At 53.6% G+C, this 13,532-nt stretch overlaps 1 protein-coding gene across 2 annotated transcripts in view; it reads left to right on the top strand.

Annotated features, from left to right (window-relative positions):
• Window positions 1–13,532, top strand: part of LOC111846073 (choline transporter-like protein 5-A) — a 59,501-nt gene that overhangs the window by 32,101 nt on the left and 13,868 nt on the right. Inside the window, exons 3-5 of one of the 2 annotated variants that reach the window (XM_072704077.1) lie at window positions 3,172–3,270; window positions 6,036–6,109; window positions 13,217–13,301. In XM_072704077.1, the coding sequence (XP_072560178.1) occupies window positions 3,269–3,270; window positions 6,036–6,109; window positions 13,217–13,301 (161 nt within the window). In that variant the 5' untranslated portion in view covers window positions 3,172–3,268. The remainder of the gene's footprint in view (window positions 1–3,171; window positions 3,271–6,035; window positions 6,110–13,216; window positions 13,302–13,532) is intronic. The other variant, XM_072704076.1, reaches the window with a different exon arrangement.

Genomic DNA, 13,532 nt, shown 5'->3' with positions numbered 1-13,532 from the left:
CTCTGAAGGGGAATCAGGTCCGATTTGATGGCAGAATACACAGCACAGACCTTACAGCAGATCACAGGGGTTTGAAGGCTTTGCCTAAGGCTGATACCTTCTTATTAAAAGGCCTTTTATTCAGTGCAATATTCAGGTCCATTACTGACCAGGTCATCAAATCAGCATTCGTGTACCAGGAATCGACTGTGGGTCTGGTTTATCCCGGGCAATGTCATTCTCCCCTGTCGGCTCCTCATATTATGTGCAGATTTGGGCCACTAGGCTGGGTGTATTTTTGTGGTTTATCATGTTTATGACTGAAGGAGAACCCCCCCCCTTCCAGATCCTTCCCTGTAGACAGTATCTACGCTACGTCCTCCATCCAGTGTTGAGCCAGCCACTCAGTCACCTCAGTCCCTAAGCGCAAATCCTAACGACAAATGGGAACCACATTACCGCGCTGAGGATACTCTCAGGGCTACAGGGCTGAATGGCTGAAGCACATGCTATGCCCTGCTTCTCATGCACAGTGATTGGTGTCTGCCAGGACTGAATACAGGCCTTTGGTGCTGCAAGCATGGTACATGGCTGTTCCTTCCTACAGAACTCCACAAATTGTTATCGTTCTTCAAGTGATGGACTGCGAGAGTTTTCCATGAGACGTTGTGTTTTTTTTTTAATTCCTCAAGTTACTCAGGTTGCAGGCCTGTTGTTCTGAGTTAAACTGGTTGATTCTTGCCAGAGGCATCTGAGATATGTGGCCCAGAACTACTTGATGATCTCCATCAGTGTAGATACAGGATGAAAGGAGAGTGTAGGGACATTTCAATAAAACAGCTACCACACAGGTGAAGATGCCAGGTGTCCTAGTGTACGAGAAGGAGAATGGTGAGCTACACGATGGGCATTGGTGACCGAGCTCGGGTGCGAGCCCCCAGGTACTATCAAAACAATGACTGAAGCATATTCACTGGAGGAGCCAATGAAAAGGGGTGTAAGCACTACAGCTAGTTTAAGCTACTATGTCTCTGTTGCTTGTTAACAAACACAACTATGAGGGGTCTCCCAAATGCAATTCATATATCAATGTTACAGAAGATGCTGTTGGTCCCATAGTACCTAAAGGCATCTCACTGCCTGTTGCAGCTAATGACTTAGCAGGGTTGCCAACTTTGGTCAGCTGCCTGGCGTGAGATTTTGAATTCGATACAAGTCTGCACATGCATTTACATGTATGTAACAGTTTTAGGGTTTGCAGACTATCCCAACACTTTTGTTGTAGCTAATTTTAGGTTTATAATGGAACAATATAGAGATTTCTTGTGTGAGCGTGAGAGTCAGAAAGCGTGTGAGCTGGCAGTCCTGCCATGGTATTTGCATTGTGAACCAACAGCACATGCCCCCAATGGCCTCCTGGTGAATAGAATTCACTGGTGGCTTCAAAGCTACATGTCCACTGTCCCAGTTGACTACAGCTCCCTGAGAAAGGTCACACCTGCTGTTGTGACCTGTGTGAACTGCTACCTGGCCAAACTGGTGAGATCCCGGGTGGCACGAGGTGGCGTGAGGGTACATTGGGACTGGGATGGCGCACCGGGGCTGGGATGGTGGACCGGGGCTGGGATGGCGCACCGAGGCTGGGATGGCGGACCGGGGCTGGGATGGCGCACCGGGGCTGGGATGGCGGACCGGGGCTGGGATGGCGGACCGGGGCTGGGATGGTGTACTGAGGCTGGGATGGTGTACTGAGGCTGGGATAGCGCACTGTGGCTGGGATGGCTCACTGAGGCTGGGATGGTGTACTGAGGCTGGGATAGCGCACTGAGGCTGGGATGGCTCACTGAGGCTGGGATGGTGCACTGGGGCTGGGATAGCGCACTGAGGCTGGGGCAGAGCACCGCTGTCAGGGAGATTCAGGGTTCCAGGCATTGGATGCATTCAACAAAATGTACCAGTTCTTGTAACTTTTTTGCATACCTTAGTAACCCGGCATGACTCAATCCAGTGAGCTCCCTTTTAATTGAGCACTTCAAAATCCCTGAAAGGCTTTTCATTTCTACTTACACAGCAGAAACAGGGAGGGTGTTGTTTTATTGTTGAGCAGGGCTGATCCCGCTGAGCCTCAGCTATGAGCAGCAGTCTTAGTGCTTCAGGGCCCCTTCCCAGCAGGCTCCTGCCTCACCCCCCTTTATTCCGGAACGATACGCCTCTTATCCTCTCCGAGATACTTACATGCTTTTTCCTCATTATATCTTGGAGGACATTTGCTGATGTGCAGCAGATGTGATGCAGAAGCTTCCCCAGCGCCTTCATGTAGCTGCCTTTCCAAATATAACCCAAGGGGGGTCTGCAGCTCCCTGGGGACGTTCACTTCTAATCCCGCCCCACACACGCGCAGCAAGACTTCAGAACTTCTGTGCAACGTGATGTTTGTCCACGTCTCCTGTCCCCACTGCTCCTGGCACTTCTGAAGGTGTCTTCAGAATCACCAGGACTCCCGGATCTGGACACAAGCTTTACATGCAACGTGTCAGAGGCTAAATATATTTTTGTAGAACTCCGTAGTGGTGCTTTGAGGACCTTGGCCGTCCGCCCGCTATTGGGGTGACGCTTCCATGGAGGTACATACCAGGAAAAGGCCTGCCAGACCGCCTGTCTCTCCAGGTTGCGTTGTAAACACCTCCTTCCCGCAGCTTCTCTTAATGAGATGAGAGGCTGTACATCAGCGCACTGGCGGGTGGCGCCGACGGAGGGTCAGCGGTACCGTTTCCATGCCAGCCAATCACCTCCTTTCTGCAGAGTCACATGGGCCTGCCCCACCCTGTCAGAAGCACCCACCTCTCGCATGGGGAGGACCTGTGCCCCTTGGTGTCCGCGCACACAGCATGCAGCCTATAATAACTCGCTTCTTCTGCCCTGGTGACGCCTGGCCATCAGCATCATACTAGATGCACAGTAATGAGATCCAGGACACATTCTCATTCATCCTAATGAGGCTGATTTGCAGAAAACTTCATATTAGCCCTTTGCTTTCTTGTGAGTGCAGCGATGCCGGTGTTTTGGCCTTGGCTGGATATCGGCTGCCCTGCTGTGAGAAGGCTGTTCTCCAGATCGCTGCCCCCCCCCCCCAGAATTATCTGTGCCAGGGACAGGGAAAGCATGTCTGACATGGACTGGATTTACTCCCAGAAAGGCACCCCGCCCCCACCAAGAGTGAGAGAGCAGGAGAGAGTGTGAGGGAGTCATCATCATAATCATCATCATCATCATCATCATCATCACTTTAATGTTTGGATCCCTCTGGTAACTTTAATTCTGTTCTCCTCTCATTATGTTGTCAAGAAAGACCATAAAATATTCTTAACACTTATACTAAACACTGGAGGTTATACTAAACATGGCGGGTAGGTTCTGAATTGTTTAATAAGGTTTGAAGGTGTGAAGCAAATCACATGCTTTTTTGTTGTCCGCAGCAAAGCATCCCGGAAGGTTCTGCAGCCCTCAGAGTGGCATGTAAAGTACCAGGCCTTCAAATGAGAAGCTGTCCAGGTCTTTAGCGTGAAACTCTTTCAGCTCAGACCAACTCTCTGTGTTTTTTAAAGGCTGATGTCCTGCAGTTGAGTGCAGCGTAACCATATCTGTACACAGAACAAGGGGGTCGAGGGGGCTTTAGGGGTGACGTTGGCCTGACTTCTTTAATACTGCAGGTCTTGCAAACAGACTTGACGCCCCCAGGGCACTGAGTGTACTGGCCTCCCGTCGGGTGTCAGGTGAAGCGGGGTGAAAATCCACGGGCAGTAAAGTGCAAAAGCGCCCCCCCCCCCCCCCACACACACACACACACACTGTGGCCCTTTCTCTAGATGCTGATATGTAAGCAATGCTTCAAATCATAATTAAGAAACTAATTTTCTCTCCATTTGCATGTTTTACTGTTTACAGCAAGTAAAAATATTAAAATGCTAATCACATTGAGATGTACGGCAGTGTTCCTCTATGCACCTACCGATGCATCTGACTTGTGGCGCTCAGCTCGTTTCTGCTTGTTTCCGCTGAGTTCTTCTCTCTCTCCTTTCCCCGTTCCCTCCATGAGCTGAGGGGCAGCCGTGTGCAACACTCACTTTTTTGTGTGTCAGTAAATCAAAGTAAAAGTTCTATCACGTACAGAGCGCTCTGTTGCCCATGGCGGCCGCCTCGCCTGTCACACTGAGGGCCACGGGCTGAAGTGTCACTCCGGAAGGATGACACGCTGTCGTTCTCCCGTGGGAGAACCTCCCCCAAAGCTACACATGCTTCTCCAGGCATATGGATGGTGGACAAAAGTCTCCAGCATCAAAGGAGGGAGTGTGTCGCTCCTCAGACCCGAGAACAGGCGGCACAGCTGAACTTCGCTTATGTAACACTCCTGCCTGCAGCTCCTTAAAAGACGTGGTGGGATAATTAGCTTCTTTTCTGGCCTTCATCACCCTTCTCTGGCTGACTTTGAGGGACCATCAAAGAGGATGAGTCCCAGCAAAGACTCGTCAGCTCGTTACAGCAGCAGACCCGCTGCCTGAGGTGCTTCCATGGTGGAGTGAGCGTGAACTCATTAAGGCAGAGATTAGCAGATAGTCTGACCCTCACCTGGAGATCAGCTGTAAGGAGTAGCAGGGTGATTGGGCTCACTGCTGGTCACTGAGCTTTCCATCCGGCTCTGCACCTGCCCCTCCAATCACAGGAAAACGGATCGGACTCGAGGTCTGACTCACGTGTGCACTATACTTGGCACTAGGGGATTTTACTCTGATGACCTTTAACTGGACTCATTCGATCACCATTAACAGTGAAAAACACTCTTGTTAATGCTTTTAAATAGGCTATTCCACTGAACAATGAGAAGGTCATTATTCAAAAAACCCACCAACACAATATAGTAGATCCATCTGCAGCGGCCGTCCTTAAACACCAACGTCCATGGGCAGGAACGGGGCTCATGGCCAGAGGAGGTGCTGTCCGCTCCCTAGAACGGGGCTCATGGCCAGAGGAGGTGCTGTCCGCTCCCTAGAACGGGGCTCATGGCCGGAGGAGGTGCTGTCCGCTCCCTAGAACGGGGCTCATGGCCGGAGGAGGTGCTGTCCGCTCCCTAGAACGGGGCTCATGGCCGGAGGAGGTGCTGTCCGCTCCCTAGAACGGGGCTCATGGCCGGAGGAGGTGCTGTCCGCTCCCTAGAACGGGGCTTATGGCCGGAGGAGGTGCTGTCCGCTCCCTAGAACGGGGCTCATGGCCGGAGGAGGTGCTGTCCGCTCCCTAGAACGGGGCTTATGGCCGGAGGAGGTGCTGTCCGCTGCCTAGAACGGGGCTTATGGCCGGAGGAGGTGCTGTCCACTCCCTAGAACGGGGCTTATGGCCGGAGGAGGTGCTGTCCGCTCCCTATAACGGGGCTCATGGCCGGAGGAGGTGCTGTCCGCTCCCTAGAACGGGGCTTATGGCCGGAGGAGGTGCTGTCCGCTGCCTAGAACGGGGCTTATGGCCGGAGGAGGTGCTGTCCGCTGCCTAGAACGGGGCTTATGGCCGGAGGAGGTGCTGTCCACTCCCTAGAACGGGGCTTATGGCCGGAGGAGGTGCTGTCCGCTCCCAAGCCCTGCTCTCCTCTCCTCTCTTCCCAGTGGCTCCTCTGTCACTAAGCTGTTCAGCATCGTCCAGCTGAGTTCTGGAGCCCTCCCGCCCCCACCCCAAGTGCCCTGATCACTCCTCACACCTCTCCCTCTTACCCCAGGTGCCCTGATCACTCCTCGCACCTCCCTTCCCATCACCTGTGACCTAATCGGCCACAAGTCGCGTCCTCAGACATATCTGTGTACAGGGGCCTCCTCACTGTCTCTGCTGCATTTCGCCATTTCCGGTCACGCTTCCCTTCTCCTGAGGACGCTGACGTGTCGCTTGTCTTTCTGCTCTGTCTTTCCTGTGGGGGAGCATTGCTGAGCCGCCCAGCTTCATTGCCCCCCCGCAGCTGGGTGCTGGGCGCAGTGTTTAGCTTGCAGCATGGCCTCACCCCTCCCCCTCTGCCCCCGCAGGAGCTGCACCGACGTGCTGTGCTGCGTGATTTTTGTCATCGTCATCCTGGGGTACATCGCCCTGGGGACCGTTGGTGAGTCCACACTTAACCCTTTCTTTCACTACGCATGATTGTATCATGCTGCACAGCATTCCAGACTGCTGACACAGGGGCACAGGGTGCAGTGCATGTTCATTTGTGCCTGTGTTTGCTCATGTCCATTTGTGTGTGTTTGTTTGTACGTGTTTGCACCTGTCCGTTTTTGCACCATGCAGATGCGTGGTTTGAGTGGCACTGGGGGCTTTTATGCCTATTTATGAGAGTTATATCCTTACTACGAAGATTCATATTGCAGTGGCTGTCAGCCTCTGCTGGGAAGTTAGAGAACAACCTGAGACGTGGGGGGGACCCAGCCTGGGGCGCTTTATTGGGCTGGTTTGGCCTGCAGTTCTGTTCCTGCTGGCCCGGCAAAGTGCCCACTGGGCTGTCAGCTGATGATGGCGATGGAAGGGTGGGGGCATGTGGGGGGACAGAGCTCAGAGGGCCAGCCAGCCATGGAAGCTGCGGGTTGCAGCAGCAGCTCTGGCACGCAGTGACGGCCCCTGTCTTCCGGGGGCAGCACAGTGACTCATTATACCATTATACCACTTTCATATGAATATCTGGGACAGTTTCTGTTGTTTCTGACGCTCAGCACAAAATCACAATACAGAGAAATCTGATCAAACTGGTCGGATTCGAAAGATGGATCCTTTGAATTGTTTCAGGCGTAGGATTCTGCTGCAGAGCAATTTACTGTTTAAAATGAAGCTTCCACTGGATGTTTGTGATTGAAATTAATGACTTTTATTTTGCAGATTATTAGCAGCATGATCGCAATCTCTCATTATGGAACAAGAACAAAAGTGAAAATGGTTTTGAAATTTCATTCTTTTTGCAATTATTGTACTTTCATATATTTTGAAAGAGAGGGAGGCGAGATTTCTCTCCAGAAAGGTAGTGTTGCTTATGCAATTGCTGCAGACATGATAACACACTTTAAAAAGAGACCTTCCCTTGTCCCCAAGCGCGCGGCATTATTACAGGCAACGCTGCCTTTTCACACCCCCCCCCCACGTCTCTCCTGGGAACTGGCACCTTTCAGAACACCGTCTAAATGGGCCACTTATTCTGGGTGCATCTTTGTTTACACATTCCAAACAAAAAGCAGACTGCTGATTGGCTGAGTCAGGCTCAGCCAGCAATCTGTAGTGGAATTATGGGTAATAATTTAATTAACCAGTTTAGACTGACTACAGACAGACAGGAAATGGAGAAAATAATAATAAAAATCATAGTCATCATCATTAACATAAATTAGTGTTTTGGCTAGTGTCCCCATACAGCCTCTGAATTCATCAGAATTTATGACATTAGCAGAAAATGGGGCTAAATATTGAAGCTAACAGGTGGTTTCTGATACAGAACAGGGACATGGCAGGGACATGGGAGGCACAGGGCAGGGACATGGGAGGCACAGGGCAGGGACATGGGAGGGACATGGGAGGCACAGGGCAGGGACATGGGAGGGACATGGCAGGGACATAGGAGGGACATGGGAGGCACAGGGCAGGGACAGGGCAGGGACATGGGAAGCACATGGCAGGGACACGGGAGGGACAGGGCAGAGATATGGGATGGACAGGGCAGGGACATGGGAGGGACATGGCAGGGACATAGGAGGCACAGGGCAGGGACATGGGAGGCACAGGGCAGGGACATAGGAGGGACATGGGAAGCACATGGCACGGACACGGGAGGGACAGGGCAGAGATATGGGAGGGACAGGGCAGGGACATGGGAGGGACATGGCAGGGACATAGGAGGGACATGGGAAGCACATGGTAGGGACACGGGAGGCACAGGGCAGGGACATGGGAGGCACAGGGGGGCAGGGACATGGGAGGCACAGGGAAGGGACATGGCTGGGACACGGGAGGCACACGGGAGGGACACAGCAGAGACATGGCAGGGACACGGGAGGCACACGGGAGGGACACAGCAGGGACAGGGCAGGGACACGGTAGGCACATGCGGGAGGACATGCAGACAGCACACAGAGAGGGGAGGGGGGTTTGCACCCCAACAATGGTGTTGTGAGGCATTGTGGCCATTGCAGCACCACCCCTCTCGCATGTTCTTTAGCAATGTAACCTTTTTGGAGTTTCTCGAGCCTCGTCTACCCATTACTGGTCATAGTAATGGGTAGCATTTTCATGCATTTTGATGAAGTGAGTGAAAGCGATGAAGTGAGTGAAAACGCTGTATCCACTGACACCGCATGTCAGGTGCAAGAAGTGTCCCCACAAGATTCACCTGAAAGACTCCATGGATGCATCTCAAATCACATACTTGTTTGTTATGTAATCGACTAAATATAGTATGCAAGCAGTATGTGTTAATGGCCGAGTAGTAGACTTCTGACGAAAGGGCTTGACACCATGGGCTGATAGCAGAAATGCTGAGCGCTAGTGGCAGACAGACTTTGGGGGCCACGCCCTGCTGCCTTCCTGACATGCTTTGCATTGCATTTTTTGAGAATTCGCCAAATAAAAATGCTTAAACTGAGGCCTCTGAACATCAGAGAACCGGAGGGCTGTCAGGCAATGGGAGGGTGAGACAGTGAGAGGTGAGGTTAGCTTCTCTGACCGAGTGTCTGCAAGCTAGGGAGGCAGAACACTTAATGCCCCTTAAGGGAACCCCCCCAAAGACTTCCCGCAGGAAGAAGAGGGAAAGTCACATGGGAGACATGAACCAAAAGGGCACCCAGGTCATGGGCACCAGGTACCCGGGCAGAGCGACCTGATGGCAGGTACCTGGGCAGAGGGGTCTGATGGCAGATACCTGGGATGGACCTCAGGCAGAGGGGTCTGATGGCAGGTATCGGGGAGGGAACTCGGGCAGAGGGGTCTGATGGCAGGTACCAGGGAAGGACCTCAGGCAGAGGGGTCTGATGGCAGGTATCAGGGAAGGACCTCGGGCAGAGGGGTCTGATGGCAGGTATCAGGGAAGGACCTCGGGCAGAGGGGTCTGATGGCAGGTACCGGGGAAGGACCTCGGGCAAAGGGGTCTGATGGCAGGTACCGGGGAAGGACCTCGGGCAGAGGGGTCTGATGGCAGGTACCGAGGAAGGACCTCGGGCAGAGGGGTCTGATGGCAGGTATCAGGGAAGGACCTCGGGCAGAGGGGTCTGATGGCAGGTATCAGGAAAGGACCTCGGGCAGAGGGGTCTGATGGCAGGTACCGGGGAAGGACCTCGGGCAGAGGGGTCTGATGGCAGGTATCAGGGAAGGACCTCGGGCAGAGGGGTCTGATGGCAGGTACCGGGGAAGGACCTCGGGTGAAGGGGTCTGATGGCAGGTACTGGGGAAGGACCTCGGGCAGAGGGGTCTGATGGCAGGTATCAGGGAAGGACCTCGGGCAGAGGGGTCTGATGGCAGGTACTGGGGAAGGACCTCAGGTCTGATGGCAGGTACCGGGGAAGGACCTTGGGCAAAGGGGTCTGATGGCAGGTACTGGGGAAGGACCTCGGGCAGAGGGGTCTGATGGCAGGTACCAGGGAAGGACCTCGGGCAGAGGGGTCTGATGGCAGGTACTGGGGAAGGACCTCAGGTCTGATGGCAGGTACCAGGGAAGGACCTTAGGCAGAGGGGTCTGATGGTAGGTACTTGTCCAGAGTTGCCTGATGGCAGGTACCCAGGCAGAGGAGTCTGATGGCAGGTACCTGGGCAGAGGGGTCTGATGGCAGGTATCTGGGCAGAGAGGCCTGACAGCAGATACCCGGGCAGAGGGGTCTGACAGCAGATACCCGGGCAGAGTGGCCTGACAGCAGATACCCGGGCAGAGGGGTCTGACAGCAGATATCCGGGCAGAGTGGTCTGATGGCAAGTACCCGGGCAGAGGGGTCTGACAACTGCAGGCTGAGTCATGCTCTGGCCTCCATCATCCTTCTATTCTAATCTCCCCTTGCTGTCCCCTCCCATGCAGTAAGGGGGGCTGGGTCTCTCCATCACTTTAATTGGCGCCCGGTGATGTCATCTATTAAAGCTCCCAGCACCCTGGCGCTAGGCAAAACATCAGCTCATGGATGACATCATCCCCTAAACTGTGGGTACAGAGCGTCCTGTAGAGGGCATCAACCTGTGCTGCCCCCGCTCTCATATCCGATGTGTGGCAGCTCCATGCTTCAGGATCTACTATCAGAAGTTCAGATGGGAACGGAGTCACCCCCCCAGCCCCAGTGAAGCCACTTTTCGTTGGAAGGGTTTGTAAGGAAAAGTTACAGAAACACATCTCAGGATAGCAGTCAGAAAGCGCTGATCTGGCTGCACAGTGTGCTGGTCCTTGTACCATTTACAGGGATGCAGATTTCAGCCACAAGCTCAGCGTTTACTGGAAGCATTTTTAAAGATGGATTAACGAGGAACTTTAATTAGTGCAGATGAATCCAATTCATTTCAAGCTGCATGTATTCCAGACCAGCTCTGGGGTTCCTTCTCTAATGTAAGGAAAGTGAACACGGCAACCAGAAGGCCACACCTACAGCATGGGCATGCCCATCGCATAGCCACACCCACCACAATGCCAGGCCCATTGCATGGCTATGCCCATCGCATAGCCACACCCACCACAATGCCAGGCCCATTGCATGGCTATGCCCATCGCATAGCCACACCCACCACAATGCCAGGCCCATTGCATGGCTATGCCCATCGCATAGCCACACCCACCACAATGCCAGGCCCATTGCATGGCTATGCCCATCGCATAGCCACACCCACCACAATGCCAGGCCCATTGCATGGCTATGCCCATCGCATAGCCACACCCACCACAATGCCAGGCCCATTGCATGGCTATGCCCATCGCATAGCCACACCCACCACAATGCCAGGCCCATTGCATGGCTATGCCCATCGCATAGCCACACCCACCACAATGCCAGGCCCATTGCATGGCTATGCCCATCGCATAGCCACACCCACCACAATGCCAGGCCCATTGCATGGCTATGCCCATCGCATAGCCACACCCACCACAATGCCAGGCCCATTGCATGGGCATGCCCATCGCATAGCCACACCCACCACAATGCCAGGCCCATTGCATGGCTATGCCCATCGCAAGGGCACACTCATAGGAGTTACACAATTTAAACAAAAATGTTCTGAGGGCAGAAAGAAAAATGATTGGTTCAGAGAGATTCCCAATCATACTGTAGAGGAGGTGGGTCCAAGCAACTAGTGGAGGCAGGACCAACCAATCATATGTCTTGATCCTGAATGGCGTTCAGCCTGTTTGCAGTTGGCCCCCGTTGCTAGGCAGGCTCAAGAGCTGCGGGTGAATAAGCAGTGTTGATATGGTGCTGCCTGTCCATTCAACAGTGGGGATCCAGGCAGGACTGCCCGGTTGACAGATTCCATGGCCCAGTGGAAACTGCAAGAGGTCCTGTTCCATTTTTAGCATTGTTTTTTTTAAATTTCTGGAGAGTGATTGATTGTCTGACTGCATTAATTTGAGATTATATTACTAGTAAAGGAGGGCCTCCCCTGTGTTCAGACAGAAAAATGCTTTGCTGTGCCAGAAGCAGCCTGCCCCTCAGCACGCGGCCTGAGGGCAGCTCGTGAAGGGAACCTTTGTTCAGCTGAATTTGTTTCCAGTACTGCGAAATACTCCAGGCACACATGTGCGTGTCACTCTGTCACTCTGTTGATGGAGTGGAAAGTCTAGGAAAAGCGGCATGGTGGAGTAGGAATGCTGGGGGGGGGATGAATTAATGGAGGGATGACAGAGGAATAGCAAGAGAGCACATGTGCTTTCTGCTGTCAGGCTCAGGCCCGCCTGCACTTCCTGCTGTCAGGTTCAAGCCTGCCTGTGCTTCCTGCTGTCAGGTTTAGGCCTGCATGTGCTTCCTGCTGTCAGGCTTAGGCCCACTTCTGCTTCCTGCTGTCAAGTTTAAGCCCGCCTGTATTTCCTGCTGTCAGGTTCAGTCCTGCCTGCACTTCCTGCTGTCAGGTTCAGGCCCGCCTGCATTTCCTGCTGTCAGGCTCAGGCCTGCTTGCACTTCCTGCTGTCAGGCTCAGGCCCCCCTGTGCTTCCTGCTGTCAGGCTCAGGCCCCCCTGTGCTTCCTGCTGTCAGGCTCAGGCCCCCCTGTGCTTCCTGCTGTCAGGCTCAGGCCCCCCTGTGCTTCCTGCTGTCAGGCTCAGGCCATCTGTATTTCCTATCTCCATCTTTCTGCACAGCGTCTCTCCCCTAGATACTCCTGATTTTTTGAGACAGCCTGTGAGCGGTAAGATACTCATAGACTGGGGAATGTGAGGGTGGGGTTTGACAGCTCAACCCCCCCCCCCACCCCATTCTGAGTGTATCCCTGGGGGATGGAACTGACACTCTGCTGGTGCTGTGCTGGGCCCAGGTCCGCCAGCCTCACGTCAGCCCAGATGGGAGCCTGTCTCAGTCAGGCAGCGTGCGTCTGTGAGCAATGGTGATGTGATTCCTGCCCCCCTTCCCCCACAGGATCATCCAGGGGGGGCGGGGGGGGGGGGGGGGGCTGCCAGCCTTGAGAAGGCGCTTGTCATCCTGACCTTCCCTGCTACTGCTGTCCACAGCTTAGACTCAAGCTGCTCAAGCTCTTAAGTTTGTTTGGAGGATGGTGTGAGAAGTGCAAAGGATAGTGTACAGGATCTATGCACACAGACAATCAGAAAGACATAAACACACACACCACACACAGACAATCAGAAAGACACACAGACACACACACACCACACACAGACAATCAGAAAGACACACAGACACACACACAGATAGACACACACAAACACACACAGACAGACACACAGACAATCAGAAAGACACACAGACACACTTACACAGACACATTCACACAAACAGACAGACAGACACACAGATACACACACAGACAGACAAACAGACACAAAGACAAATAGACAGACACACTCACAGATACACACATAGACATACATAGATATCAATGACACTATAGGCTGAGATACAATCATTAAGTGTGCTCTGCTTCTTAATGGGACCCCCCATCACGGCAGCATACATTGCTGGATCAATAAGCTCACTGCTGAGTGGGAAATCTAATTAAGCCCTCTCCTTTCCCTGCCCCCCCCCCCGCCCCCCCCCCCCCGCAGCCTGGATCCATGGGGACCCGAGGAAGGTTGTGTACCCCACGGACAGCTACGGCCAGTTCTGCGGACAGAAGGGCACCAGCAATGCGTGAGTATTCCTGCTGCTTCCACCATCACAAGCCCCCCCTCTCCTCCGCAGGCCCCCCGGCCATCGCGCCAGGAGGGCTGCACGATCACAGCGCGCTCGGCCAGCTCTGCCTCGCGCTGCGGGCTTAAGCACGGCCTCCTCAGAGCCTGACAGCAAAGGCCAGCCATTTCCTGCAGCATCATCGCCGTATTTCCATAGAATACGCTTCAACTGTATTCAAAGGGGTTTCAA

Source organism: Paramormyrops kingsleyae, chromosome 21 (assembly GCF_048594095.1).
Source record: "Paramormyrops kingsleyae isolate MSU_618 chromosome 21, PKINGS_0.4, whole genome shotgun sequence".
Taxonomy (NCBI): Eukaryota; Metazoa; Chordata; class Actinopteri; order Osteoglossiformes; family Mormyridae; genus Paramormyrops; species Paramormyrops kingsleyae.
Note: the sequence above shows the minus strand (reverse complement) of the source record. Positions and strands in the feature narration are given on the sequence as shown.